The sequence below is a fragment of the Poecilia latipinna genome, unplaced genomic scaffold (genome assembly GCF_001443285.1).
Source record: "Poecilia latipinna isolate Pla-1442-1.1 unplaced genomic scaffold, P_latipinna-1.0 Scaffold194, whole genome shotgun sequence".
Lineage (NCBI taxonomy): Eukaryota > Metazoa > Chordata > Actinopteri > Cyprinodontiformes > Poeciliidae > Poecilia > Poecilia latipinna.
The window spans coordinates 165,238-179,228 of NW_015112810.1; the positions used below are offsets into that span (position 1 = coordinate 165,238).

The 13,991-nt window shown below is 39.7% G+C and overlaps 1 protein-coding gene across 1 annotated transcript in view; it reads right to left on the reverse strand.

Moving 5' to 3' along the window:
- Positions 1–876: 876 nt before the first annotated feature.
- The window catches only part of LOC106946501 (gamma-aminobutyric acid receptor subunit gamma-3-like), an 84,785-nt gene continuing 71,670 nt past the window's right edge, over positions 877–13,991 (reverse strand). Inside the window, exons 9-10 of the mRNA XM_015030863.1 lie at positions 8,787–8,983; positions 877–5,599 (exon numbers count right to left, since the gene is read on the reverse strand). Of these exons, the coding sequence (XP_014886349.1) occupies positions 5,318–5,599; positions 8,787–8,983 (479 nt within the window). The 3' untranslated portion in view covers positions 877–5,317. The remainder of the gene's footprint in view (positions 5,600–8,786; positions 8,984–13,991) is intronic.

The following is a 13,991-nucleotide window of genomic DNA, read 5'->3' on the forward strand; positions in this document are numbered from 1 at the left end:
GGACGGTTGTAAATCACTGTATTTATTGTGGATGGATTAATTGAACTTTTCCAGCAGAACATTGGATTAGTGATACTTTTAGACAACAGAAGCAAACATCCAGACTTTCAATGATAACCTTTCAAGGGCCCAGAGGTCATTAAGGAATTAATGACTTAAAACAAGCTCCTGTATCTTGGGAAATAGTTAGTTTTATCTTATTTCCAGTGTACGAAGATATTCACACTAGAAATTGGACAAAAAAAATACTTTAAGATTTAGTATTTTTGCCGTCAAGGATAAATTGTAGCTTATGGTTGTATGTTTGTGATTTCATTGGTTGAGAAAGCCTCCATTAGGAGGCGCCAGTGCATCCATAACGATGCACTGCTGCACATGAATGGTGATAACTCACCAGTTTCTCTCACATTGCGACCCTGACCATGTTTCTTGTGTCAGATAAAAAGCCTCGTTGGACTGGAGCACGTTCTTCCAAATATTAGCTGGATTGCTTGTGATAAACTGCTGGCTGGAGTACATGTTGTTAAGAATAGTTATTCTATGCCAGATAAATACACAGGAAAACACGAAGCTGCCCAAAAAACAGAACTTGGTCCAAAAGATCTTGAAGGGAAAACACTGAAAGCTCTTTGCCGACAACAGAAGTAAACCATGTCATTTTTGCTGCTGTTGATTTCGTATAAAATTATTCTCTTAGTTGTGTGTGCGTCCAGATATTTAGGAATGTGGATTCAGCAGATGAAAGTTATTTTCAGAAGGAAATGCTCATCAAGTTGCAATCAGCTGTAAAATTAGATGTTCATTTAAAGTGTCTTTCTGAACTGAAACTTTTCTCTCGAGGTTTCATTCTTAGACAAAAACACTTCACTGTCGCACTTGACCAAAACATTATTTATTTATATAAGCAAGATACTACACAATAGAAAAGATGCTTAATTTCACCCAAGATCCCATTTTCATAAAAGCTTCCTCTGGGAGGGCTGATCCAAGACCAGTGTGGCTCATTGGCGTTTCGCTCCCTGCCCCGCCCTCCAGCCGTCTCCCTGACGATCACGAGCAAATTGCTTTGTGGGAGAGGGGGAAAAAAAAAACAAAAAAACAAAACAGTAATACATGATTTTCTGCCGCCTCGATGGGACCGACTCTGCAGCTTTGACACAAGCAGACCTTAATGGGGGTGACGAGGTCTGGTGGAAAAGGCGGCCGCTCCAGCGACTTCATTAAGCTCACCAGGGCTGATCTTGGATTAGCGCTCAGACTCCACAGAGCTTTTACAAACACAGGTTCCTGCCGCTTGATACAGACAAGGTGATGTCCATTGAGACGTAGAAAATAGTGATTTCTTTTTTGTTTTATTGAAGTATCTCAACAGACTAAGACACTTATAAAGTGTAGTAGAAATACCAGAGGTGAGGAGAGTTTACTGCGGTGTTGGCCAAGCTCTGGCTAGTTCAGTCAGTTCTAAGGAGATGAATATGCTGAATACTAATGAAATGCCACTGTCTCATGAGTTAATCTGTAAATCAGCAGAATAGTAATGGCCCACAGCGTAACAGCCCCTCTGCTGTTCATCTAGCAACACTCAAAGCGGGTTTATTTTCCATTACAAGTCTCTGGACAGGACACAAATGGGTATGGAGGCTTTATGAATATGCAAGCCCCACTAAAAATAGACTAATTTACGCGGCACGAACTGACTGAACTGTAACCAGACCGACTCCAGCCTTGCTACTGGCCTAACATACATTCCATAACTGTATGAAAATAGAAACATTAATTAGATACATCTCACAGAAAAGCTTCGGATACCGGGGAGAGTGTGTCGGTGCGGGAAGGAGGACAGAAAAGACGGGTTGATTGTTCTACGAAGCCAAAAAACCGCAAGAAACGCCATAGAACAGTCAACAAAAACCAAAGACAGATTCCAGATCACGCTGGCACCGTCCGCTTGTTTGCCTGAACGTTTGGGTCCACACACAAACATATGGCGGCGGGTTTTATCTGTTTGAGGAGGGAACGGAGAGACTCCATCAAGAGCCATCAGCAAACATCCCGTATCATCCATTTCCAGCTCTGCCCTGTGCACCATGTGAACGTGGAGCATCACAACATATGGCAGCTAATCATTTCAAATTGGTGAACTCGAGCAGCACAGGGTCTCCCGCGTTTGCATTTGTGTTGGGATGGACGACTGTTATCGTCCTTCAAAGTCAGTTCCCACCGTTTGCAGGCGCAACGGCAGCTTACGGGCTTTTTAAATAAATAGTTTGACATTTTGTCGGGGAGATCTGTGTTGCTGCTGAGGTTTGGAGAAGAAAACCAGTGTAATATTTCGGTGGCAAAGGTTAAGCTGCATAAAGTCATTCTCATTCTTGCGGCGTCTAAGAGTGACATTTGTCAAAACCACCGCTGCCTCTGAGGGACTCCAAGGGCTCTTGGGGTCTCTTGTATCACACATGGGCAATATTAGACACCTACACTCACTGGCCACTGTATTAGGTACACCCTGCTAGTATGGATTGAACTGGTTAATCATTTGTGGCACAGATTCAACAAGGAGTTTGAAAACTTTCCTGAGATTTTGGTTGATTTTTATTAGATGGATATTTTTTGGTATGAGGTCCTTGATGGAAATAGGAGTGCAGTAATTTAATTTTATCTTGAAGAACGGAGCTTTGTTTGATTTTGCTGGAAGGAGGCATCAGTAGGTACACTGTTGTTAAATGTTGCTTACTTGATACGTTGGTACATACACAGAACAGGGTTTTTATATTGTCTAAATGTCCGGATTTTCACTACGAGCTTCTATTTTCAGCACCAGGAATCAGATTTGGTTGTCATAAATTTGTTTCTTCATTCCTTGCTAATTTTATTTACTTGAGAAATGCATCCGGTGCACGCAACCATTACACAAAGCTATTTATGTGGCTGAAGAAGTTGCTGGGAAGCAAACGGCACCATCAGAAAGCGTTTATCTACTACTATCTCAGTGAACCCATGGCCCAATCTGACGTGTTATTTTAGGGATTTAAAATCTAATTCTTGCTGCTAGCTGTTGTCTTTCAACCCCTTCATAACGGAAGAGTGTTATTTGTGAGTGTCTTACATTACTGTGAAGAAATGTAATGTAAAAACGTTTTTACTTTTCTTTTTGACAAACCTAAATGTGCTTAAGCCTGAAGTTATGAGTTGATGTTTCTGCATTCTTCTTTGAAGGTTCTGGAGGGGATCGAAGTCCATGGTTCCAGTCGAGGCCCGGTTCCTGGAGCAGCAAAGACCTTCACACTGCCACCAACATGTTTAAGGGTAGGTTGTGTTTTTTATGCAATGAGAGGCACAGCTGTTAGGACATTTTGTCAGTCAGAACAATTTCCCCAAAAAACGACCATTTAGTGGATCGTCTTTTCCTTTTGGGTTAGTAGTAGTTTGACCTACTTCAGATTTCCTTCAGATTCTCAAATATTGTTAGATCATAGATGCTGACTTTACCTGAGGCAAGGAAAGCCTGCAGGGCTTTAGACATTATCCTCTGTACCACGAGATCTTAAGTCATCTCAATAGTTTTTTAACCCTTCACAGATGAATAAATGTCAATTATCTTCTCCGTTCTTTCATATCTTTAGGTAGGAGAATAATTGGTGGCTTTTTCAACTTAATGTTGCAAAATAGGTTCTATTTAGATAGATCTAAAAAAATAGTATAAAAAGCATAAACTGAAGAAATCAACGATGCAGCAGACACTTTTTCGAGGCACAGATTGTTTAGTAAATCAAATGGGTATTAATTTTAACTTTTCACTCAAAGTTCCCCTCACCTGGTGCTAAAGACTACTACGTTTATTCCAATTTTACTTCATAGAGTTCTGACCATTTGTGTGAAGTTAGCTGTTTGGTTAGCTTCGGTAAAACGTCTTTAAGGTTCAGCTAAAAGGTTTGCTAATGCTCAATCAGGCTCAGTCAGAGATAGTTACTAAATCTAATGTCTAAACCTTGGTCCAAATGGTAGTAAGTAGCCTAATACTTTTCTTTAAAAGTTCAAGTTTAATCACAGTTCACGTGGCACACAGTTCCCATAAAACGTGGCAAAAATATTATCTTCACCTTCGTTCTAGACATTGAAGTTCACAACCATCGCACAGAAAAAAATACCTTTACCATAGATACTCATAATGTGTCACTGTAAATAGGCAATCAAATTACCAGAAGAAACAAAAAGTTATGTGAGGAATATTATAATAAATTACCAGATTCTCTGATTGTCTTTTGTAGATGAAAGGTTTTCCTAATCTAGTAATTTATCTCATTTGTGAATTTCTGGAGTGTGTAAGTGTTGAAATGAAGATTACTTTCAGGAGTAGAGCTAAATCCAGAACAAAACACATGGAAATATAGAAGTTGAGCTTTTATAGAGTTAGCCATACTCCTGATAAACAAAAACCTCCCAAAATGTCAAACTTTTCATTTACAAAGAGACTGGGAAATTAAAAATGACAGTAGAAAAATCTAAATAAGCATATTTAATAGAGTAACTAAATATCTGCTCTGAATGAAAGCACTCCTATAGCTAAGCTTATTTGTGTATTTAAAGATACATGATATTCCCAGGGCTGTAAGTTTAGTTTGGTTGGTATACATTTGTTGCGTAAGAATGTTGTAAACTGCATCCCGTGGTCGTAAAACATCAGTAACAACAGGCTGCCGACTCGTATTAAACAGCTGACTGATGCATTGGTGTTGCTGTAAACTCATGTCCAGCTTGATAAGAAAAGAGAAATGTTACCATAGGAAAATAACTAATTCTAGCATAGAACTAAAACTAAGCTGCTACAAAATAAAAGCAATAACTTTAAACATGTCCATTTGTGAAAAACTGTGATCCAGGTTGGTTTCGTTGGTAGATGGACAGCTCAGCATGCGGAATGGTGACTGATGAGGTGGAAAAGAAAAACGGAGGGAACTCTGAAGCCGCATACTTTGTTGCCGCACCCTTTCCAGAGAAGGCACTATGGGTGCTTGGCTATCTCGATGTCCAAGATTCAGCTTTGCAACCCTGTCCCCGAACTTCTCTCAAGTCACAGTTTGGTTTCCTCAAAGAGTTATAAAATCAGTCTTTCCATCCTGACAGAGAAGTAAAGCCATTTTTTAAAAATCCTGGCCATCAAAATAATCACCCTTGAAGAAGTGTGTCTGTAAAAACTTCCCATAATGCAGATCCAGCTAATTTCCTCCACTACTTGGTTGAGACCTCACGTCTCCAGTCTCGGTGGGATACGATGAGAGCTGCTCCAGCAGGGTCCAAAGATGGCCGCCCGATCAGACTAGAGGTAGAGGTAGCTGACCCAGTAGACTATGTTAAAAAGCAAGAAGGAGGTGGGGAAAAACACCCGGGAGTAGGAATCCAGCTCCTGGATGTTGAGGTGGATCCGTCCTTTCCTCCAGCCGCCTTCTTTACACTCTTCAAAGCAGCAGAAAAAGCTCTTGCAGTCTTTGCCGTCCAGGCACTCGTACAGGCAGTTGTCGTCGTAGTCGTGCCAGAACAAAGAGTTTCCCATTGGCATCATGGCTCGAGGTGTGCGACCCATGTTGAAGGATGAGTAGGCCTGCAACACAGAATGGGGAAAATCCAAATAGTATCACTTCTAAGAATCCATTCACAAGATGAGTAACTCACAACATGTTAGAGTTGGACTTAACTGAATATTAAAGGATCCTCTTAAAGTACAACATGGTCAAACAGTCCAATTTGTTAACCTGGATTTACCTCTATAATTGTTACCTTCTGTAATAGATTTTGCAACAAATGTGATTATAAATGGTCTGTGGTTTTCTGCAACTGCATTTTGTGAACAGTTTACTATAAAACAGTCAATCATCTGCTTTAACAAGCTCTACATCCGCTGTGCATGAGCAACTAATTAAAACAAGACGGGACACAATGATTGCAAAAATCATTTTGGCCAAAATTCCTTTAAACGTATCGCCTTGTAAAAGCCTTAGCACAGCTGCCAAACAGACGATTCTCAACTCGTCTTAATTGAGCTGCAGACAAATTGCTGGAAATCAATTTCCTACTGGTCCACTGTGTTTAATCAAATCCACAGTTAAAGCAGCCGTCAACCAGGAAGTGTTGGAGAACTTAATGCTTTCTCCTGGTGACAAGTGTTATGGAGGTGTTGATTTCTATTTCCCAGCAGGACTCGTCACCTGCCCACACACACCAAAAAAAATCCACCTCCTTTAATACTGACGGTGTTACTGTGCTTGATTGACCAGCCATCTGGCCTGACCCGAACCCCAGAGAACCAGATGAAGATGTGAAACATCAGAGCTCAGCTCAATGCCGCTACTGCTGCAAAGTAAACACCTGAACTAATTCACACTATACGGTACAAGGACATGCTTTCTGCATTAAATAGTTTCTCATCAGTCTTGGTAATAGTAGATTTTGTGTTTCCACAGCCACAAACCATAAGAATCACAATGAATTGAAATAAACAGTTGAGATATTCTTGTGAGCAGTGAATCTGGAGTACAACCTTTACTCTCTGAGCTGCACTTTAACCTTTTTGTTGTATTCTAGCTTGAGAAGAGCCTGTGTGGACAAATGAACTGAGTTCATGAAAACAAATCCTTGACACACGTGGGTCGTTTCATACAATCACCAAATAGACAAATTTCTTTTCAGATGGTAAAAACATTCCCAACACAAACCATCAATAAAACTGATCCACAACAGAAATACAATTTCACATTCAAAGCTTTCTTTTTAGAAGCTCAAATTGAATTAGAAACAGAAAATCAAAAGTCAAATCGCTGCTTTATAAAACCTGCACTGACTGTAGTCAAAAGGTTTAGAACAGGAAATATGAGGTGGGACTTGAGATGTATTTTAAAACCCCTTTCCTTCTCCGGTCAGGGACGAGTGGCATGCGATGGAGAATTGATTGAGTGGGCACTGAAAAGATGCCCACGAGGGGGACGAGGTGGGAACACGCAGGATCGGCCAAAACCCAGAAGAGGGTGGCTGGATAAAAGGCAACTTAATTGTTCGGTCCAAGCTGACAGTGGTTTTGGCCCTGAGACACATTGAGCAGAACTCCTCCACATGAGGAGGAAATAATGAATAGGGAGCAGATCTGGAGAGAGGAAGAGATGACAGCAGCGGCGGCGGCGGCGGCAGCTGACTCAATTCGAGTGCGTGTGTGCCGCCGACATTAAGGCACTCGCGGCAGGTACAGCCTTGGAGGACGCCCACGCACAGCGTGAGGGGCGAAGACTGGAGAGGAAATGTTTTTTAACCGAGCACAGGTGTTCATAAAGACTTGTCAGATTCCTGGGAAGTGAGCTGGATGCACAGACAGATGGCGCATCATACGGATGGAATCGATATCTGTTTTTGAAAGAATGATGTGTAGCAGAAGACATTATTAGCAAGGGCTCAGGAGCAGTTTCTGCAGCCTCAAAAAGGTTGTTCATAGATGATGGATGGTGCTGCTACAAATAGTAGATCACATGGGAAGGGAACAGATCAAACCAGACAGTCATGCTTTAAAGTCTAACCTCTACTGTTTTAGGTCGGTTACCAAATTATTTCTGTTTGCTAAATGGCACAATAGTAACACAGGGGATATGTCAAATTTATTTGGTAACGTCAAAGGTTTACATACATGCTCAGTATTTGGTAGCATTGCCTTTGAACTGTATGACTTTGATCAAACTTTTTGGCATTCTTTGCACAAGCTTCTCACAATCGTTTGCTGGAGTTCTGATCCATTTCTGACACAACAAAACATTAACTTGTTGTCCTTAAGCCACTTTGTAGTCACTTTGGTTGTAGGTTCTACTTCTTGTCTGATATCTTTACATGTTGCTTCAACAAGTCTTCCAAATGTTCAGTGATCTCAATCATGCAGACAAATTAGTTGCAAAGTGGCTTAAGGACAACAAAGTCCATCTTCTGAAGTATCTAGAGGTTTCTGTGAACAAGGCAGCCAAACTTGTACCAGTTCTATCAGGAGGAAATCCAGCAGTCATTGCTTGAAGCTTGTGAGGAGGAAATGTATGTAAACTTATGGCATTTAGCAAAGAAAATCAATTCTAACCCTAAATGACCTAAAACATGAAAGGTTTCTGATTCAGTGTCAGACGGAGGGAGAAAATAAAGATTGTCTTTTTATAGTATGTAATATCCAGCTCCAGCTTCAACTGCATGTTGATGAAGTTTCTCCCCTTCTTTTGTTATGTTTAGCAGCATTTCATACACGCTATGGATGATCACTTAGAGTCCTAATCGCCCTTTGAAGTTGCTATGGCAGCCACGAAAGCAATGTTTTGAGATATTTGATTAAAGTCCGTACTGTTTGTCATGTTAATTATCTTCATTAAAATTCCAGTGACTTCCCTATCCCCCCACGCAGGCACACAATATGGTTCGGGGTTGTCATGTCTGCACTCTGTATCTCTCTGTGGTCGGTTTCTTTGTGTTTCTAATATCGTTTGTAGTAGTTTCCCTTTGGTTCCCCTGTTCTGTTGCCTTTTTCTGCCCCTTTGTAGCTGCTTAGTGTCTTTTAGTGGACATCTTGTTTCCCTTTGAGGTCCAGTGAGTGACAAGGCAACAGCAGATAGGAGCATCAGTTGGACTAGTTTAGCAATGTCACTATTTGGAAACATTACAGGAATATTTAAATGAAAGGCACTGATGCATGCTTCAAAAGCTGATTTGGCTCTGCACAAAGAGCCCTGCGTGTAGCAGATATCAGAAAGTATTATTGCACAATGCAGACTTACCATTCGCTGCATCTTGGGAGGCGGTCTGCGTATACTGTAGGAGTAGTAATTGAGCATGGCGTACTCGATCATGGCGGCAAAGACGAACAGGAAGCAGACGGTGACGAACAGGTCCATGGCCGTCACGTAGGAGACTCTGGGTAGGGAGTTTCTGGCCACTGTGCTCAGGGTGGTCATGGTCAGCACTGTAGTGATGCCTGCAAATACACAACCTTTACTTAGCAGCTATGAGGTGAACTATGATGCTTTGTAAAAGTGTTGACAACCTCGATCGCCTTCATATTTTGCCAGTCTTAAGCAGGAACTTAAGTGCTGATCTCTCTTATTTAGAAACCAGAGTATTATTTCCTTTTTCTACCATTATGCACTAATTTCTGATGGCTTATTAAAGTAAAAACATTAAGATGTGTGTGGTTGTAATGATGAAAAGTTCATGAGTAATTATGCCAGCTGCAAATGATGTCAGATTAAGTAACGTGTGGAAAGATGTTAATCACCATTAATAATGTAAATTCTGGGCAGATGTTTCCACAGCTGAATTAATCTCATCAGATGGAATATCATGTCTAAGTGGAGCAGCCGAGATCCAGAAACATCTTCCAATTCTTTTTACATTTATTGCTGTATTATAATCTCACTCTGAGAATTATGAGATTAGGAAAACAAAAACATATTACTTTTTTGAAGAAAAACAAAATCATCAGCTCCACATTTACCAACATCAATTGCTATGAAAAAAAAATATGCAAAGAAAAGTATTTTTGAAATATTTTTTTAAAAGATAAACTTAATTCCTCCATTTTTTCTTGGTGAACCACTTGGACCTGTAAGATTTTGACACATCTTCAGATCGTTTTTTTTCTTGCAATCAACAACACAATGCTTAAATCAACAACCAAAGTCAGACGGATAGTCAGCTGGGCAACATCACAATAAGACCACGTCCTGAAACAGCCTCGTCATTTTTCTCTGAAGAGCCTCAAAAGGTGCCGGTTCCGCTTAGCGAGCATGCTGGCCCTGTACGCCTGGACAATTACCAGGATAATCAGTGTGGCAGGGTGTCAAACCACAGCATGGCCTCACATCACAGAATTTTATTTGTCTCCATTAAAATAAGATGAGGAAAAAATTGTTCTCTTTGGGTTTGATCAAAAACCATATACTAATAGTCACAAAAGATGTCAGGATTCTCCACCTTTAACAGAAAAGATCCTCTCTGTCTCTGCCTGATGGGGACGCAGAGGAACTTGTTCAATTTTACAATCACAATTATACAAGCAGGTGAATTTAAGTGCTTTGAAGCTGCTCAGTCTGTGCTGGTGCTGCTCTGCTTTGCAGCAGGTTTGCTTGGCCTCTTTCCTGCTCTTGGATTTTCCCTTTTTGGTCAAATGGATTTGTTAGCAGCTTCTGTCTGATCAGATGATGCTTCCTAAAGGCCAAATTTGATTCCTTGTATCTCTTTTAGCTGCAGTCAGACTTGATCCAAACACTCGGTTGGTCTTTTTGTTCTCACATCATCGTGTTAAGTTCATCAGGTTGATTAGAATATTTAGCAAAGTTAAAAATCTAGAAAGCTTTGAAATAATTCCTGAACATTGTTGATTGTGTAAACCTTTGACTCTGGAGATTTTACATACTGTACAGTGCATGGACATGTTTTTTAGTAGGCTAATAACTATTAATTGAAAATTATTTTAGTTTTATATGACATAGTTTCTGAAGAACTGAATTGTGGTTTTCATTAGTCATGAGAGAGTTTTACTTTTTGAACTGAAATGCTAAAATTACATCTTTTGAGAAACATTTGTAGATTTTAGTGTTGAAATCTTACCTCTAGATGTCACTATAACGAATACTCTTGACCTTTAAAGTTCTGATATACAGTTGTATTTATTGCTTGTAATGTTCAATAATAAAAAATAATAGTAAAAACAGTCAGTGTTTCAGTAATTACTGGTCAGTGGCATGTTGGGAGTCACTAAAACATGAGTGAATTGCTAAAGAAATGACTCTCCAGAGTGTCTGCTTGAAAGGAAATTAGTTGTTTCAAAGAGGGATAAAAGCAGCGACAGGAATGACGTCGATATTTACTCCTGTGACACTCGTCACTTTTGGTAGCTCACAATCTTTCCCTCCCTTCATTGTCTTCCTGCCACGTCTCCTCTCTCTCTCTCTCTCTCTCTCTCTCTCTCCCCATCTCTCCTCTTGCTCTATTTCACCCTCATCCCTTACATGTCTTTCATGGCGGTGTGTGTGCCACTGTTTTTGCCTTTCGTTTCCATAGAGACGAGTTGCTCCTTTCTATTTCGAGCCACCTCTTCTCGTCTAGTGCTCGTCTAGACTTGTCTTTTTTTTTCTCTCTCCTGACTAATTATGTTTAAGTAAGCAACCTGGTAAACGTACAACCCTCTTCTCAGATACTTCATCATCTCAGATCCGACTGCAGTTCTCCGCAAAATCATCACTGAAACAAAACTTGGCCTCACATGTCTTCACTATCTGCCGGCTGTCTGCTTCCTTACATCAGGGTCAGGAGTTTTCTTTGTTCACTTTAGGTTCATTCGGTAGAAACTGCCACTACATGATACCATAGCAACCGAGTGATTCCTGCCTGTGCAAGCGATATGAAACACTCTCACATCTATAGTCAAAACAAGAGCCGACACATGGAAGTGAGAAAAGCTGCGTTGCATATGGCTGCAAAAAGCAAGCATGCAAACAGAGAGAAACAACAGTTTGATTCCAGCAACAAGAAGGAACAGGTTTTCTGTGTTTTAATCAAACGACTGCATGTCTCCAAAGTCCACAGACCCTGCAGTGAATGTAGGGGAGTAATTCGACTGGAGGTTGTAAAATGATGCGACTAGTTTTGAATGCCAGACGCTGACCTTTGTTTAGTGTCCAGGTGTACAGCTGGGGGACCAGACCGCACACTTTCTATAAATAGTGCAGAGGAGAACCAGCTAACGACCAGGAGCGGGTCACAACACCGCACATTTTCTCAAACGCGTGCTTGAAGATAGAAATACATGTTTTACTTTAGAATAACTTTGTGTTGGGGTTAAAGCGTGGAGAATGTCTGACTTTCAAATCTTTTAAATGCTGTTTAAGCTACAATTTGATGCTTCATCTGCTCTCTTACTGCAGTTGATTTTTTTTTCTTTTATTCGCCACTATTGAAGTTTCCTCAAATAGTTTTTTTTTTTTTTATGTACAGTTCATCTACTAATTTGGATATGTTTCAATATGTTTATTATTTAAGTATAAAAGGTATTAAAACTTGATTTGCACACCAGACTTTGAAAATACAGGATGGAGGAAAAATAGAGACTAATTTATAAAACTTGCTCTTATATTACTTATATCCAAAAGACATTGTTAATGGTATTAATAGAAACTAATCTGAAAATGTGTAACATTGTTCGTATATTTTTAATGATCTAATATTTATTGGTTAGGGTCGCCAGTGGCAACAGCATAATAAGCAGGATTAAAATCCAGAAGAGTTGGTGTTATTGAAATTAATAGGCATGTTATTTCAAGTGCAATTAAACTTTGATTTGCTAAATCCAGTTAAAAATGTGAAGGTTTCCTGGATACAAACATTCAGATAACCAACAGGATAATTGGCACAAGAACTGGAGCTAAAACATGAAGTTTCCATTGTGAAAATATATTTTTAACTCTTAAAGCTGGTGTACAACAGGCATTATCTCAGCTCAGAATGAATTTAGCATCTATTTATCATTATGTAGTTTTATCATTTATCAAAATGAGTTTTGGGGACAGATCACACTAATGTGAGTGTATATGTTTGGACTGGAGTTATGATGCACTCGTATCTATACAGCAGGAAAAGCACCAAGCATGATACACTGCAACAAGCTCCTTGTTTGTTTACTGTAATTATGCTGATGTTTTCATATTAACGTGCTGGTGATTAAGGTTAAAATGCAACCAATGGCAACTCCAATCTGATCTGATTAAGTGTGTTTTGTACACACTTTAGCGGCTGTGGCTTCAAACCATGTCCCATTCACATAATCAGTCTGATGGCCCTGCAGGAGCGCCCTCTGACCAAAGAGCCACTTTACTGCCTGAAGCGTAATTTGTTTTCTCAGTCATGCAATATATGATGGTCAGAGTGCTCCTCTGAATTGCTTAAACTCAAATTTACAGAGAACCTTACAGCAGTTTTAAGCATGATAAATTCTGAGGTTTTGTTAATTTATGCACTAAAATGTCAGTGTTTTTTTGTTTTTTTTTAATTGCGATTTTATCTTGATACATTTAAGGAGAAGGAAAACAATATTGAAATGGAAATAAGCTTTAAAGTCTGATGTGCATTTCTAGTCAATGTCCCAAAATAAAATCCAGGACAACATTTTGTTTTCAGTTTGCCACATTAGACCTGAGCTCTTGGCCAAAGAGACCAAAATTTAACTTTAGGTCTAGTCAAAGTTCAGAAATAAATCCAACTGGGAGTGTGGGGCAAGGACTTAAAAACTGATATTCTAAGAAGTTATCATTTCCTACCACTTCACAGTTATGCCTCCCCTTTTAGCTTTGATTTGAAGTAAAAAAAGTGGATGTGAATATTTCTTCCGCTGAAGCTCTCGTGATGAACATTTTCAACTTTACCTCCAAGAAACAAATAGACCTTAACAAGCATTTTGTGTTAAAGGTAACTTAGACAAACCGCTTTTTAACCATTTGGTTTTGTCTTGAGTTTTGTTTAGAGTTTCCATTGTTTACTTTTCTACTGTTTTTGTGTCTGGAAAGTATTTTTCTGCTTGATGAAAAGTGGCCACAGTCTCTGTAATTGAGACTGCCAAAGGAAAAACAATAGAATCAGCTGCTTTAGGAGATATCCGAAAATGAGAAATGTCCATGTTGTGGTGACAAATCCTCTGCTTGTATGAATAATGACTCTTCTCTACTCGGAGCAACAGAGGAAAAAAGGCACAACGTGTGCAGAAGGTAGAGGCTGTGATGGATGGATGAGCCAACAAAACGCTGGAAACCAGGGTTTGTTTTAGCCATGCCTTACACTAACCACCACCTGTCTGACTGCAACAATGCTAGCCTGCTGTGAGGAAAGGTTCCCCCTCACAGATTTCATCGTTTTGCTTTTTTAGTCCCACAATGAAAGCTGGAATATGAAATAGCATTTTTAATGAGAATTTTTTTTTTTTTTTATCTCCA